Here is a 14,725-nt window from a genome sequence, read left to right on the forward strand (position 1 = left end):
GGTTTAGACAAATTCCTGGAGGAAAAGTCCGTAGTCTGTTATAGAGACAGACATGAGAAGCAACTGCTTGACCTGGGATTTGTAGTATGGAATGTTGCTACTCTTTGAGATTCTGAAAGGACTGTTGCTACTCTTTGAGATTCTGCATGGAATCTTGTCACTCTTTAGGATTCCAGAATCTTGCTATTCTTTGGGGTTCTACATGGAATGTTGCCACGATTTGGGTTTCTGCCAGGTACTTGTGACATGGTTTGGCCACTGTTTGAAAAACAGGATACAGGGCTAGATGGACCATTGGTCTGTCCCAGTATTGCTACTCGTGTTCCCTTCACACATGGAATTTCTATCCATAAAGATTCCACGCTGCTACCTGTTTCATGTTGAATATTTATTTTGACTCAATTCCCTGTTTAACATATAGCAACCCCCCACTCTATCATTGGGATATAGTTTATAGTTTGTACCCTGCAAACAGTGTCCCATTGATTATCCTGCTTCCACCAGGTCTCTGAGATGCCTGTTATATCTACTATATATTCTAATTCTTCCATCTTATTTTTAAGATTTCTAGCTTTTGTACAAAGCTACTTCAAATTGTTTTTGAGGTCAACAGGGGTAATTTGCATCTTTTACTCTGTTCCCCATTGAACACTCCTGGCTTTCTATCACCATTATTGGTAAGGAATAGAAATAAACAAAAACATAGAAAAGAAAATAAGATGATATCTTTTTTATTGGACTAACAATTCATTTTTTTGATTAGCTTTCGAAGGTAAACCTTCTTCCTCAGAAAAGAAATAAATGTTGGTATCAGTATATATATATATATATATATATATATATATATATATATATATATATATATATAATGAAACACAAAAGTATTCCTATGACAGTCTCACAGGAAGAGGGTGGGGGTGGGTTAGGTGAAAAACAGGGGGAGCTGGATGAGACAGATGAAGAGAAGGATTGTAGATTATCGTTCAAGGATACTCCACACCGAACCATGCGCTCCTGGGACACTGTCTGCCCCACCCCCCATTTTAGTTTAAAACCTGCTCTATCTCCTTTCTAAATGTTAGCACCAGAAGCCTGGTTCCATACCAGTTAAGGTGGAGCCAAATGTTTTGGAACAGGCTCCCCCTTCCCCAAAATGTTGCCCAGTTCCTAACAAATCTAAATCCCTCATCCCTGCACCATCATCTCAACCATGCATTGATACTTTGGAGCTGTCTGTCTCTTGGGTTTTGCACGTGGAATGGGGAACATTTCTGAAAATGCTACCCTAGAGGATCTAGATTTCAGCTTTCTACCTAGAACCCGAAATGGCTTCCAGAACCTCCCTCCCACATTTTACTATATCATTGGTACCCTCATATACCAAGACAACCGGCTCCTCTCCTGCACTATCTAAAATCCTATCTAGGTGATGTGTGAGGTCCGCCACCATCGCACCAGCCAGGCAAGTGACCAGGCGATTCTCATGTCCACCAGCTATCCAGTTATCTACATGCATAATAATGAAACCTCCAACTACAACAGTCGTCCAAACTCTTTCCTACTGGGCAGAAGCTCCTGGAGACACATACTCACAGATAACACTCCGTCACATGTATCCCCCCTCACATACACTCCTCATACATGACATATCCTCACACGTATCCCCCCTCACACACCCTCCTCATACATGACATACCCTCACACGTATCCCCCCTCACACACCCTCTTCATACATGACATACCCTCACACGTATCCCCCCTCACACACCCTCTTCATACATGACATACCCTCACACGTATCCCCCCTCACACACCCTCTTCATACATGACATACCCTCACACGTATCCCCCCTCACACACCCTCCTCATACATGACATACCTTCACACGTATCCCCCTCACACACCCTCCTCATACATTACTACTACTACTACTATTTAGCATTTCTATAGCACTACAAAGCATACGCACATACACATACACTCCTCATACATGACATATCCTCACATACACCCCCAAAACACTCCTCATACATGACATACCCTCACACATATCCCCCCTCACACACTCCTCATACATGACATAGCCATATATCCCCTCACACACTCCTCATGCATGACATATCCACACATATCCCCCCTCACACACTCCTCATGACATAGCTATATATCCCCTCACACACTCCTCATACATGACATATCCACACATATATCCCCTCACACACTCATGACATATCCACACATATATCCCCCCTCACACACGCTCCTCATATACGACATATCCACACATATATCCCCCCTCACACACGCTCCTCATATACGACATATCCACACATATATCCCCCCTCACACACGCTCCTCATACATGACATACCGTCACACGTATCCCCCTCACACACGCTCCTCATACATGACATACCCTCACACGTATCCCCCCTCACACACCGTCCTCATACATGACATACCCTCACACGTATCCCCCCTCACACACCCTCCTCATACATGACATACCCTCACACGTATCCCCCCTCACACACCCTCCTCATACATGACATACCCTCACACGTCTCCCCTCACACACCCTCCTCATACATGACATACCCTCACATGTATCCCCCCTCACACACCCTCCTCGTACATGACATATCCTCACATATATCCCCCCACACACTCCTCATACGACATAGCCATATATCCCCTCACACACTCCTCATACATGACATACTGTCACACGTATACCCCTCACACACCCTCCTCATACATGACATACCCTCACACGTATCCCCCCTCACACACCCTCCTCATACATGACATACCCTCACACGTATCCCCCCTCACACACCCTCCTCATAAATGACATACCCTCACATGTATCCCCCCTCACACACCCTCCTCGTACATGACATATCCTCATATATATCCTCCCTTACACACTCCTCATACGACATAGCCATATATCCCCTCACACACTCCTCATACATGACATATCCTCACATGTATTCCCCTCACACACCCTCCTCATACATGACATATCCACACATGTATTCCCCACACACCCTCCTCATACATGACATATCCACACATGTATTCCCCTCACACACCCTCCTCATACATGACATATCCACACATATATCCCCACTCACACACGCTCCTCATACATGACATATCCTCACATATATCCTCATACATGACATAGCCATATATCCCCTCACACACTCTTCATACATGACATATCCACACATATATCCCCCCTCACACACGCTCCTCATACATGACATATCCTCACATATGACATAGCCATATATCCCCTCACACACTCTTCATACATGACATATCCACACATATATCCCCCTCACATACGCTCCTCATACATGACATATCCTCACATATATCCCCCCTCACACACTCCTCATGACATAGCCATATATTCCCTCACACACTCCTCATACATGACATATCCACACATATATCCCCTCACACACTCCTCATTCATGACATATCCACACATATATCCCCCCTCACACATGACATATCCACACATATATCCCCCTCACACACGCTCCTCATACATGACATAACCTCACATGTACCCCCCTCACACATGACATATCCTCACATATACCCATCCAAACACACTCCTCATACATGACATATCCTCGCATATATCCCCCTCACATACTCCTCATACATGACATATCCACACATATATCCCCTCACATACTCCTCATACATGACATAACCACACATATATCCCCTCACACACTCCTCATACATGACATAACCACACATATATCCCTCTGTCACAAACTCCTCATATATGACATATCCTCACATATACCTCCCCAAACACACTCCTCATAGATTACATTCCCTCAAATATATTCCCCCCCCCCCCCCCCATACACACACACACACATTCTCACTTCTTTTACAGGGATTCTTCATCTTTGCTCTTATCTCAGGTTTCTGACACTGCTATCAGGATAAAATAGATTCACCCACATTGACAAAATTCATGCAAACAGGAAATGTAAGAGGCCCAGGAGAAGTGTACCATAATGTCTGATGCCTCAGAAATACTTCGTTTCTTGTATTTATTCCTAAAGCTTGCCAGTGACCATGGAGCACTTCAGGATGGAGACTAACCTGTGACATCTGTGGACGGAGATTAATCTCCTTCAGGTTGACAGCATGGGGTAAGAGATTATTCAGAAGTTGACAGAGCAACACCCCATCACGCAGGGCCTGGGCCAGATCACACACTTGTGCTGTACTCCATGTCACCCGGTGAGTAGGGGGCAGAACACGGCACTGGATCAGCCACTGAGCACACTGTTTCCACAACTCCATCCCAGACTGAGTCCCAGACAGGTGGCTCTGAAGAAGGGGATCTATGCAGTGACGTTCTCTCTCTCTCTCTGTCTGAAGAAATGGAGATCCTTCCTCTTCTGCTTCTGTAACTGTCACACTTAAACCACAAAGCACACGTGTGTCTCTGCATGAAGGGTGGGGATAGGAGAAAGAGAGAGGAGGAGTTTACCCTATAGCAAAGAATATAACGAGATACCTGATCATCGTGTGACATCCCACAGTACAACTCACTTGAGGCAAATGCTAGACACACCAGGAATGAACTCGTGGACATATCTGTTCTGATATCACAGGGATAGTATCCCAGACCTCTCTGTGAATATGGGTGTGTTTGTCTGTCTCTGGGTATCTGTGTGAAAGTGAGTATCCCTGACATCAGTGTGATGATGTCACTGTTTGCACTAACTGTGAAAATGGTGTTTAGTTTGTTGCAGAAACTTGATAAGTTTATCCTTCTTCAGTGTAAAATGTCTTGTTGCTGAATTTTTGACAAAGATTGGATGGGGGGGGGGGAGGCTTGAATTAGCTTCTGAAAAAGACTGAAACTGGTACAGCAGAACATCAGAAGCACAGTGCCCGGCCACTCACTACTCCCACAAATGCCAACATTGATCATCTTTACGATCTTGTGTTGAGTCAGGAAGATCAGCCACTGACTCACAGAACTCAGCATGAAATTGCACAAGATCTTAGAATTTCCCAGACATCAGTGAACAAAATAATTCACCATGACTGTTACTTAAAACGCTACAAAAGTGCAAAGCACCTGAATTAACTGAGGCAAACAAGCAAATGAGGCTGCTGCAGGCAAAGATATTCCTGAGACATTTTTCACCACACGTCGTCAATTTCATCTTCAAAGATTAATAAATATTAACTATTAATCAACTGACAGACAGCCAAAATGATTCAGTCTGGCCAGTCACTTGCATAAGTACATAAGTATTGCCATACAGAGACAGACCAAAGGTCCATCAAGCCCAGCATCCTGTTTCCAACAGTGGCCAATCCAGGTCACAAATACCTGGCAAGATCCCCCAAAAATACAAAACATTTTATGCGGCTTATCCCATAAATAGTGGATTTTCCCCAAGTCCAATTTAATAATGGTCTATGGACTTTTCTTTTAGGAAGCCGGCCAAACCTTTTTTAAACTCCGCTAAGCTAACCGCCCTTACCACATTTTCTGGCAACGAATTCCAGAGTTGAATTACACGTTGAGTGAAGAAAAATGTTCTCCAATTCGTTTTAAATTTACTACTTTGTAGTTTCATCAAATGCCCCCTGGTCCTAGTATTTTTGGAAAGCGTAAACAGACGCTTCACGTCCACCCGTTCAAGTCCACTCATTATTTTATAGACCTCTATCATATCTCCCCCTCAGCTGCTTTAGCCTTTCCTCATAGGGAAGTCGTCCTATCCCCTTTATCATTTTCATCGCCCTTCTCTGCACCTTTTCTAATTCCACTATATCTTGTTTGAGATGCGGCGACCAGAATTGAACACAATATTCGAGGTGTGGTCACACCATGGAGTGATACAAAGGCATTATAACATCCTTATTTTTGTTTTCCATTCCTTTCCTAATAATACCTAACATTCTATTTGCTTTCTTAGCCGCAGCAGCACATTGAGCAGAAGGTTTCAACGAATCATCAATGACGACACCTAGATCCCTTTCTTGGTCTGTGACACCTAACGTGGAACCTTGCATGACGTAGCTATAATTCGGGTTCCTCTTTCCCACATGCATCACTTTGCACTTGCTCACATTAAATGTCATCTGCCATTTAGACGCCCAGTCTCCCAGTCTCGTAAGGTCCTCTTGTAATTTTTCACAATCCTCCCACGATTTAACAACTTTGAATAACTTTGTGTCATCAGCAAATTTAATTACCTCATTAGTTACCCCCATCTCTAGGTCACTTATAAATATGTTAAAAAGCAGCAGTCCCAGCACAGAGCCCTGGGGAACCCCACTAACTACCCTTCTCCACTGAGAATAATGACCATTTAACCCTACTCTGTTTTCTATCTTTTAACCAGATTTTAATCCACAATAGAACACTACCTCGTACCCCATGACTCTCCAATTTCCTTTGGAGTCTTTCATGCGGTACTTTGTCAAACACCTTTTGAAAATCCAGATACACAATATCAACTGGCTCACTTTTATCCACATGTTTGTTAACCCCTTCAAAGAAATGTAGTAGACTGGTGAGGCAAGATTTCCCTTCACTAAATCCATGTTGACTTGGTCTCATTAATCCAGGCTTTTGAATATGCTCTGTAATTTTGTTCTTTATAATAGTCTCTACCATTTTGCCCGGCATCGACGTCAGGCTCACCGGTCTATAATTTCTCGGATCTCCTCTGGAACCTTTTTTTAAAAATTGGCATTCCAATGGCCACCCTCCAATCTTCCAGTGCAATGCTCGATTTTAAAGATAAATTACATATTACTAACAATAGTACCACAAGTTCATTTTCAGTTCTATCAGTACTCTAGGATGGATACCATCCGGTCCAGATTTGCTACTCTTCAGTTTGTCAAATTGCCCCATTACATCCTCCAGGTGTATAGAGATCTCATTCAGTTTCTGGAACTCCTCAGCTTTGAATACCAATTCTGTCACCGGTATCTCTCGATGAAGACCGAAGCAAAGAATTCATTTAATCTCTCCACTATGACTTTGTCTTCCCTGAGTGCCCCTTTTTAAAAAGTTTTTACTATATGTATTTGCCTCCAACACAATCTTTTTTTCCAAAATCTCTCTTTGCCTTCCTTATCAGCGTTTTGCATTTACCTTGCCATTCTTTATGCCGTTTCTTATTATTTTCAGTTGGTTCCTTCTTCAACTTTCTGAAGGATTTTCTTTTAGCTCTAATAGCTTCCTTCACCTCACTTTTTAACCATGCTGGCTGTCATTTAGTCTTCCTTCCTCCTTTTATAATATGCAGAATATATTTGGCCTGGGCTTCCAGGATGGTGTTTTTGAACAGCATCCACGCCTGATGTAAACTTTTGACCCTCGCAGCTGCTTCTCTACGTTTTATTTTCACCGTTCTTCTCATTTTATCATAGTCTCCTTTTTGAAAGTTAAACGCTAACATATTTGATTTCCTATGTATATACCCACCCCCATCCTCCCACCCTGTCAGACTGTCATAGTAATGCTTGAATGTTTTCACTTATATACACTGTCAGCTAGCACATTTGCTTATTTCCCATCTGACGAAGAAGGGCAACCTTCGAAAGCTAATCAAGAAATGTATTAAGTTATGTCCAATAAAAAAGGTATCATCTTATTTTCTTTTCCATGTTTTATTTTGTTTGATTTCTATTGATAACCTTAAGAGTGGACTAACACGGCTACCACACTCCTCTACTATGTATACTCCAAAGCTAATATCAAATTTTATCATATTATGATCACTGTTATCAAGTGGCCCCAGCACCATTACCTCCCGCACCAGATCATGCGCTCCACTAAAGGCCTAGGTGTAGAATTTTTCCTTCCCTCGTCGGCTCCTGCACAGCTGCTCCATAAAGCAGTCCTTGATTTCATCAAGGAATTTTACCTCCCTAGCATGCCCCAATGTTACATTTACCCAGTCAATAACGGGGTAATTGAAATCACCCATTATTATTGTGTTGGCAGTTTGTTAGCCTCCCTAATTTCCTTTAACATTTCTACATCCGTCTGTTCATCCTGGCTAGGCAGACGGTAGTACACTCCTATCACTATCCTTTTCCCCTTTACAGATGGAATTTCAATCCATACGGATTCCAAGATGTGTTTTGTTTCCTGCAGAATTTTCAATCTATTTGATTCAAGGCTCTCCTTAATATACAATGCTACCCCTCCACCAATTTGATCCACCCTATCACTACGATATAATTTGTACCCCGGTATGATAGTGTCCCACTGGTTAGCTCCTTCCACCAGGTCTCAGAGATGCCTATTATATCTAATTTTTCATTTAGTGCAATATATTCTAACTCTCCCATCTTATTCTTAGGCTTCTGGCATTTGCATATAGACATTTCAAACTATGTTTGTTGTGCCTATTTACATCATGCTCAGTACTTGACAGTATTAATTTGCAATCTTTTGTCTGATTTTCATTTAAGGACACATGTGAGGCATATTTTCAAAGCACTTTGGGAGGCTAAGTTCCATAGGTTTCTATGGAACTTTGGGAGGCTAAGTGCTTTGAAAATGAGCCTCATGATCTACTGTGGTCTCTTTTGCAATCCACTTGCTGCATATCTGTTCAAATTTCAGTTCAGTCATGTTGTCTGTTGGAGTGTCAGTACTATATCCAGTGGCATAGCCACAGTTGGGCTTGGGTGGGCCAGGGCCCACTCATTTATGGCTCAGGCCCACCCAACAGTATCACATGTTTAGTGGTAACTGGTAGGAATCCCAAGCTTCTGCAGCTGAAGATTTCCCCCTGATGGTAACGAAAACGCTACTCTCCACAACACCGGCACCTGCGCATGCTCAGTTTTCAGTGCATTCCTGCTGCCAAGGTGGAAAGAAGTTTTTTTTTTTTTTGGGGGGGGGGGGGGGAAGAACACGGTGCCCACCCAATTCTTGTCTAGGCCCACCCAAAATCTGTTGTCTGGCTACGCCTCTGACTATATCCATTCACTTTGTTGAACTGTGTGTAAAAGTAGACGTCAGATATTTCTGAGACATGCTTCTGATGCAGGACCTGCTTCTAGAAATTCATAAGCTGTTTGAATATTTTATCATTCAGCAAAACAATATGTGCCCATTCACAGAGATTAAGAGATGACACAGCAGCTACTGATACGACGAAAAAGCACCAGACCTCATTCCATGGACCACAAAGTCTGGGTATTGATGCAGGAAGAGGTGACACAACACCAAGATTAGAAACATTAACGAAATCTGAAATGTTGTGTCTGTATGGGACGAACTTGTTCAACGTGTAATTGATGCTGCAATAATAAGAGACAGTAGTGTGCGTGTCTTTCCACTTGCGTGTCTGCTAAGGGAGAACATTTCGAATACATTCTGTGACCGAGATTAACCTTATCTACTTTGCAAAAGTAACTCAGTATTGGGAAGAAAACATAAGTTGGCCAGTGTACATTTCACAAGAACTTATGTGACCATTTTAATTTATTTTGAGTCTTGTGTTTCACAAGATTTGTGCCAACAGTATTAAGGTGTGGTAGCATATATTATTCCCTTTTCAATACATTTCTGAACATTTGACTGAAATAGGTGCCCAGTAACTTGTGCTATAAGGTAAAATACCCAGGTACATTTTTTTTTACCATCCACCATGGTCACCGAGTATCTCTGAAGCTGCTCTTCAGAGATACAGGGTGGCCCTTGAGCTCAGAAGGCAGGAGGATGGCTCCTCCCCCCACCCTCTCTCTACCTCCTCCTAAAAGAGGGATGTACAAAAATTATTTTTTTCTAGTTTGTTGTGGGCTTTTTTCCCTGATTTTTATTGATTTCTTTTTCCAGTTTGTTTCATACTTCCATGTGAATAGAAAGTATTTATGCATTTAAAAAGTATTCACTTGAGTAAATTATATAATTTTATTTGTTGTTAACATGCTTTAAATCTGCTTTACATGGGTTCTTTTCCCTAGTTTAAGTTGCTTAAACTAATCAAACACATATCCCTATTCCAGGAGATAAGAGACTAATCTCTCACACAATTCAGAGTATTCTCCAGCATCTCTGACCCACATCCTGTTGCCACAGCAAACAGTTCAGGTCACAACATTATGTCCTCCGTAGGAAGGTCTGCAGACCTTAGCAAACAGGTCTTTAGACTCCTTTAAATAAAGGAAGAACTTGACCGAGATCCACAGGAAATCCAGACCCGAAATACACTGTCTTGGCCACTTGATGGCGCTGTGCCTCCACCAGAGTACCACAAAGTGCTCTAGCCTCTAGCCAGGAAGACTGGCAAGCTCTATGGTCAGGAGGACAGTAAGGGAGTCTCAGTGGGGCAGTCACAGAATGAGGAGGGTAGAAAGGGGATGGTGCGGTCTGTGACACCTCAGTCTTTTGAAATGAGCATGTGAACGGGAATACTAGATCCGGGGGGGGGGGGGGGGGGAGCTCAAGGTGAGCTATATACAGGTACAGTTTACATGCATTTGTACCAGAGGCACTAGGAGGGGAGGGGGTTAACTGAAGGAGCCAAAGTGGGATTTGAACTATGGCTCCCCTGGTTTCAGCCCACTGCTCTAACCACTAGGCTACTCCTCCACTCCTGTAAGTGAGATGATGGTAGGGGAGTGTGTGAGTGTATGGAGGAGGGGGTTGTTCTACCCTCTAGTGCTGCATTTTTAGATCTGGATAAGGTAGCAGAGTGTGAGTGTACTTGGGGGGAGGGGAGGGCTCTTTAGAGTTGGGTGGGACAGCAGACTGTGAGAGAGTATTTGGATGGGGGGGGGGGGGGTCCCTGACCTTTAATAGTTCTTTAGAGATGGACAGAGTAGCAGACTGTGAGTGTATTTGGGTGGGGGTTGCTCTAATAGCTACATGGGGTAGCAGAGTGCGAGTGCATTTGGGTGGGTGGGGTCGCTCTTTATCTCTTTAGAGCTAGGTGGGGTATCAGCGTGTCAGTGTAATTGGGTGAGGGGTAGCTGTGATCTCTAATACCTTTTTAGAACTGGATGGGGTAGCAGAGTGGGAGTGCATTTGGGTAGGTGGGGTTGCTCTGTCTTGTAATATCTCTTTACAGCTAGATGGGGTTGCAGAATGTGAAAGCAGAATGTGAGAGCAGAATTTGGGTGGGTGGGGTCACTCTGTATTCTATCTCTTTAGAGGTGGGTGGGGTAGCTGATAGTGCTCTAGGCGTCCCTCAGTGAAGGAATGTCAGGAATGGGGGCGGATAGGTCCAGAGGAGGGAGTGCCAGGGGCGGTACTGGAAACAGCACACGGAAGATTTGGACACAAACACAGTGCAGTGCCCAGTGTTTAGGGAGCGGCAGATCAGAACAGAAGCAGCACGGGCTGAGGTAAGTCAGACCCAGACACCTCATTCCCTGGAAGATCAGAGATCCTGAAGACCTCATGGGACAGAGGGAAAAAGCAGGACCAGGGGTACAGTACCAGTCTGGTCCTGGCTCAACAAGAGGGTCCCCATAGACAGGGCCTGGCAATGAGAACCTAACAAACCCTGACCCCACAGAGTCCATGCCAGCACCAGCAGCATAACTGGGACTCTCACTTTTTGGTTTGTTTGTCCCTAGTCTCTTCTGAATTTCTCAGACTGGAGGAGAAAGTTCAAAGTGTTCATCAGAGTAAAATGGACTATGAGAAACTTGTGCTTTTCTGAGGGATAACTTTAAACCTAGCAGCAGCCTATGGATGTGTTTAGGTCAGGGGAGTGCAGCAGTGTATGTCAGGAGTTTGTACATATGAGGGGGGTGCTTCTTAACCCCCCCATTCGCCACCCCTCAAAGTGGTAGGAGATCGTAAATGAATACTCAGAGCCAGTAGGGTTCAGTTGTTAAGTTTGAAAGGTAAATAAATTTAGGAAATATTGGGTAATCGGGTGATGGAAGTCTATGTTTGCACTAATTTCTTAGAATCATATCCTCTATTTTTTCCTGTATTAATTCCTTTTGGGAGATTTTTATTTGACTTTTGCATTGTGTAGTCTCTCTTAACTAATTGTCTTGTAACATAGGAAATGAGAGTAGACGAAACCAGCATGAGCCAAATAGACGGCCCAGTACCTACTATTCTGTGCAAATTATCCCCCCCCCCAAAAAAAAAAAAAAAAAAAAAAACTAATTTGGGGTTTAAGGCTGTACCTGCCACTCTGTGCAAGTTACCCCTCCCCCCCACTCCTTTGGGGTTTAGTAGTGTACCTGCCGCTCTGTGCAAGTTACCCCCCCCCTACTTTGAGGTTTAGGCTGTACCTGCCGCTCTGTGCAAATTATCCCCCACCCCCACTCAGTTTTGTTTCTTTGTTTTTTGCTTTTGTGTTTGAGCTATTTATGTTTTGTTTTGAGTGGAAATATATAGAAACAGAGAAAAATGTAGGCAGATAAAGACAACATGGGTTATCCAGTCTACCCATCCAGCCATCTACTCTCCTTATCCCTCCCTTAGAGATCCTATGAATTTGTTCATCACCTCCACTGAGAACCCATTCCATGAATTCACCACCCTTTTCCCAAAGAAGTATTTCTTCAGGCTATTTCTTTCACCTTTCTTCCAAAGTATACATATTGAGATCTTTAAGTCTGTCTCCATACGCTTGATGATGAAATCTCCTGAATTGTACACAATATTCTAAATGAGGTCTCACCAGTCTCACACAGGGCCATCATCACTGAATTAATGAAGGAAGTACAGACAGAGCCTTAAGGCTATAGTTTTAGCATATATCTTGTTGTCCACATTTATATATTTATATATAATACATATATGGTGGCTGTAAGGAAAACCTGTTGAAAAAACTGCAAACAGCTCAAAACACTGCAGCCAGGTTCATATACAAAATCTCTCATTTTAAAAGTGCCTCTCCTTTATTAATCAAACTACACTGGTTTCTCATGAAAGCAAGAATCACCTTGAAATTATGTACCTGAGGAATGGATCCTCAGAAGCTTAGCCGAGATTGGGTGGCAGACCTGGTGGGGGGAGGTGGGGCTGGTGGTTGGGAGGCGGGGCTAGTGCTGGGCAGACTTCTATGGTCTGTGCCCTGAAAATGGCAGATACAAATCAAGGTAAGGTACACACAAAAAGTAGCACATATGAGTTTATCTTGTTGGGCAGACTGGATGGACCATGCAGGTCTTTTTCTGCTGTCATCTACTATGTTACTAGCCGTTCAGCCCGTAAAAACGGGCTAGTATAGGAGGGGGGGTTGAAAGGCCCCCCACCCCGCCACCGAGTTCGCCGCTGCCGCTCCCCATCTGAGTTCGTCCCCCCCCCCCCCCCACGGAGCTGTCGCCGACCCACCTTCCACCCGGTTGGGCCCTCGCTCCGCTATTGAAACAGCGAGGGCACGACCGGGTGGAAGGTGGGTGGCGGCGGCGGCGACTCCGGGTGGGGGGAGCGTTAGCGACGGCGGTGTCCCTCGCAAATGCGCAGTAGAGACCCTCTCTGTTCTGCCCTCGTCATCACATATTGACGCGGGGGCGGGGCAGAGAGGGTCTCTACTGCGCATTTGCAAGTGAGTACGACACTCGCCATTTATATATATTGATGTTACTTCCTTTTATTCCTCTCCATATGCACCCAAGTATCCTTCTAGATAGATTTCACCAGCAACTTTTCTACTCGGTTGGCCACCTTAAGATCATCACACATGATCACACCCAAGTCCAGCTCCTCCGTCTTTTCTATTGGGTGTGGATAGCCAGAGGAGGGATCTAGCTAAGCTTGAAAAATGTTCTAGAAATTGGCAACTATGATTTAATACTAAAAAAAACACAAGATCATGCACTTGGGCTACAAAAACCCAAGGGAGCAGTACCATTTAGGAGAAGAAATACTTTGGTGCTTGAAAGAAGGCGAGACTTGGGGGGGGGGGGGTGATCGTTCGACAATCTTAAGGTGGCCAAACAGGTAGAAAGGATGATGTCCAAAGCCAGAAGGATCCCTAGGAAGAGGAAAGGAGGTCACAGGTCTCTTTCAACTGAAAGGAAGCTCTGGGACGAGAGGGCACAAGATGAAGTTGAAGGGGGGGGGGGGTAGACTCAATGACTCAATCTAAGGAAATACTTCTTTATGAAAAGGGTGCTGGATACGTGGAATGACCTCCCGGTGAAGTGGTCGAGACGAGAACTGTATCTGAATTCAAGAGAGCATGGGACAGGCATGCGGAATCTCTTAGGGGGAGGAAGAGATAGCAGATGATATGCACGGTTAGACTGGATAGGCCATATGGCTATCTGCCATTGTTTTCTATGTTTCTGTCACATATGATCACACAAATTTTGCTAGGTCCCTCCTCACGTTAACCAGACCTTCAGGGATGTCTACTCTATTGCAGTTTTTGGTATCATCCACAAAGGAAAAGAGGGTAGATTTGATAGATCACCTTTCTGTGGTTACAATCAAAGCAGTTTACATATTATATACAGGTACTTAGTTTGTACCTGGAGCAATGGAGGGTTAAGTGACTTCCCAGAGTCACAAGGAACTGCAGTAGGAATTGAACCCAGTTCCCCTAATTCTCAGGCCACTGCACTAACAATTAGGTTACTCCTCCTTCAAGGCAAGCCCTACTAAACAATCCTTCTGCAACACTGCTTAAAAAAAAATATTTAAAACAGACCAAGGACCAATCCTTGTGGCACACCTCAGAGTTGCTCCATTTGCAACTATACTTTATC

The 14,725-nt window shown here is 43.9% G+C and overlaps 2 protein-coding genes across 5 annotated transcripts in view; one reads left to right on the forward strand and one right to left on the reverse strand.

Annotated features, from left to right (window-relative positions):
• Positions 1 to 4,398, reverse strand: part of VAV1 (vav guanine nucleotide exchange factor 1) — a 126,545-nt gene extending 122,147 nt beyond the window's left edge. For both annotated transcript variants that reach the window (XM_030196869.1, XM_030196868.1), the window contains exon 1: positions 4,145 to 4,398. In XM_030196869.1, the coding sequence (XP_030052729.1) occupies positions 4,145 to 4,348 (204 nt within the window). In that variant the 5' untranslated portion in view covers positions 4,349 to 4,398. The remainder of the gene's footprint in view (positions 1 to 4,144) is intronic.
• A 6,917-nt stretch (positions 4,399 to 11,315) lies between these two features.
• Positions 11,316 to 14,725, forward strand: part of SH2D3A (SH2 domain containing 3A) — a 36,537-nt gene continuing 33,127 nt past the window's right edge. For 2 of the 3 annotated variants that reach the window (XM_030196870.1, XM_030196872.1), the window contains exon 1: positions 11,316 to 11,389. The gene's annotated coding sequence lies outside the window, so the exon portion shown is untranslated. The remainder of the gene's footprint in view (positions 11,390 to 14,725) is intronic. The other variant, XM_030196871.1, reaches the window with a different exon arrangement.

Source organism: Microcaecilia unicolor, chromosome 3 (assembly GCF_901765095.1).
Source record: "Microcaecilia unicolor chromosome 3, aMicUni1.1, whole genome shotgun sequence".
Lineage (NCBI taxonomy): Eukaryota > Metazoa > Chordata > Amphibia > Gymnophiona > Siphonopidae > Microcaecilia > Microcaecilia unicolor.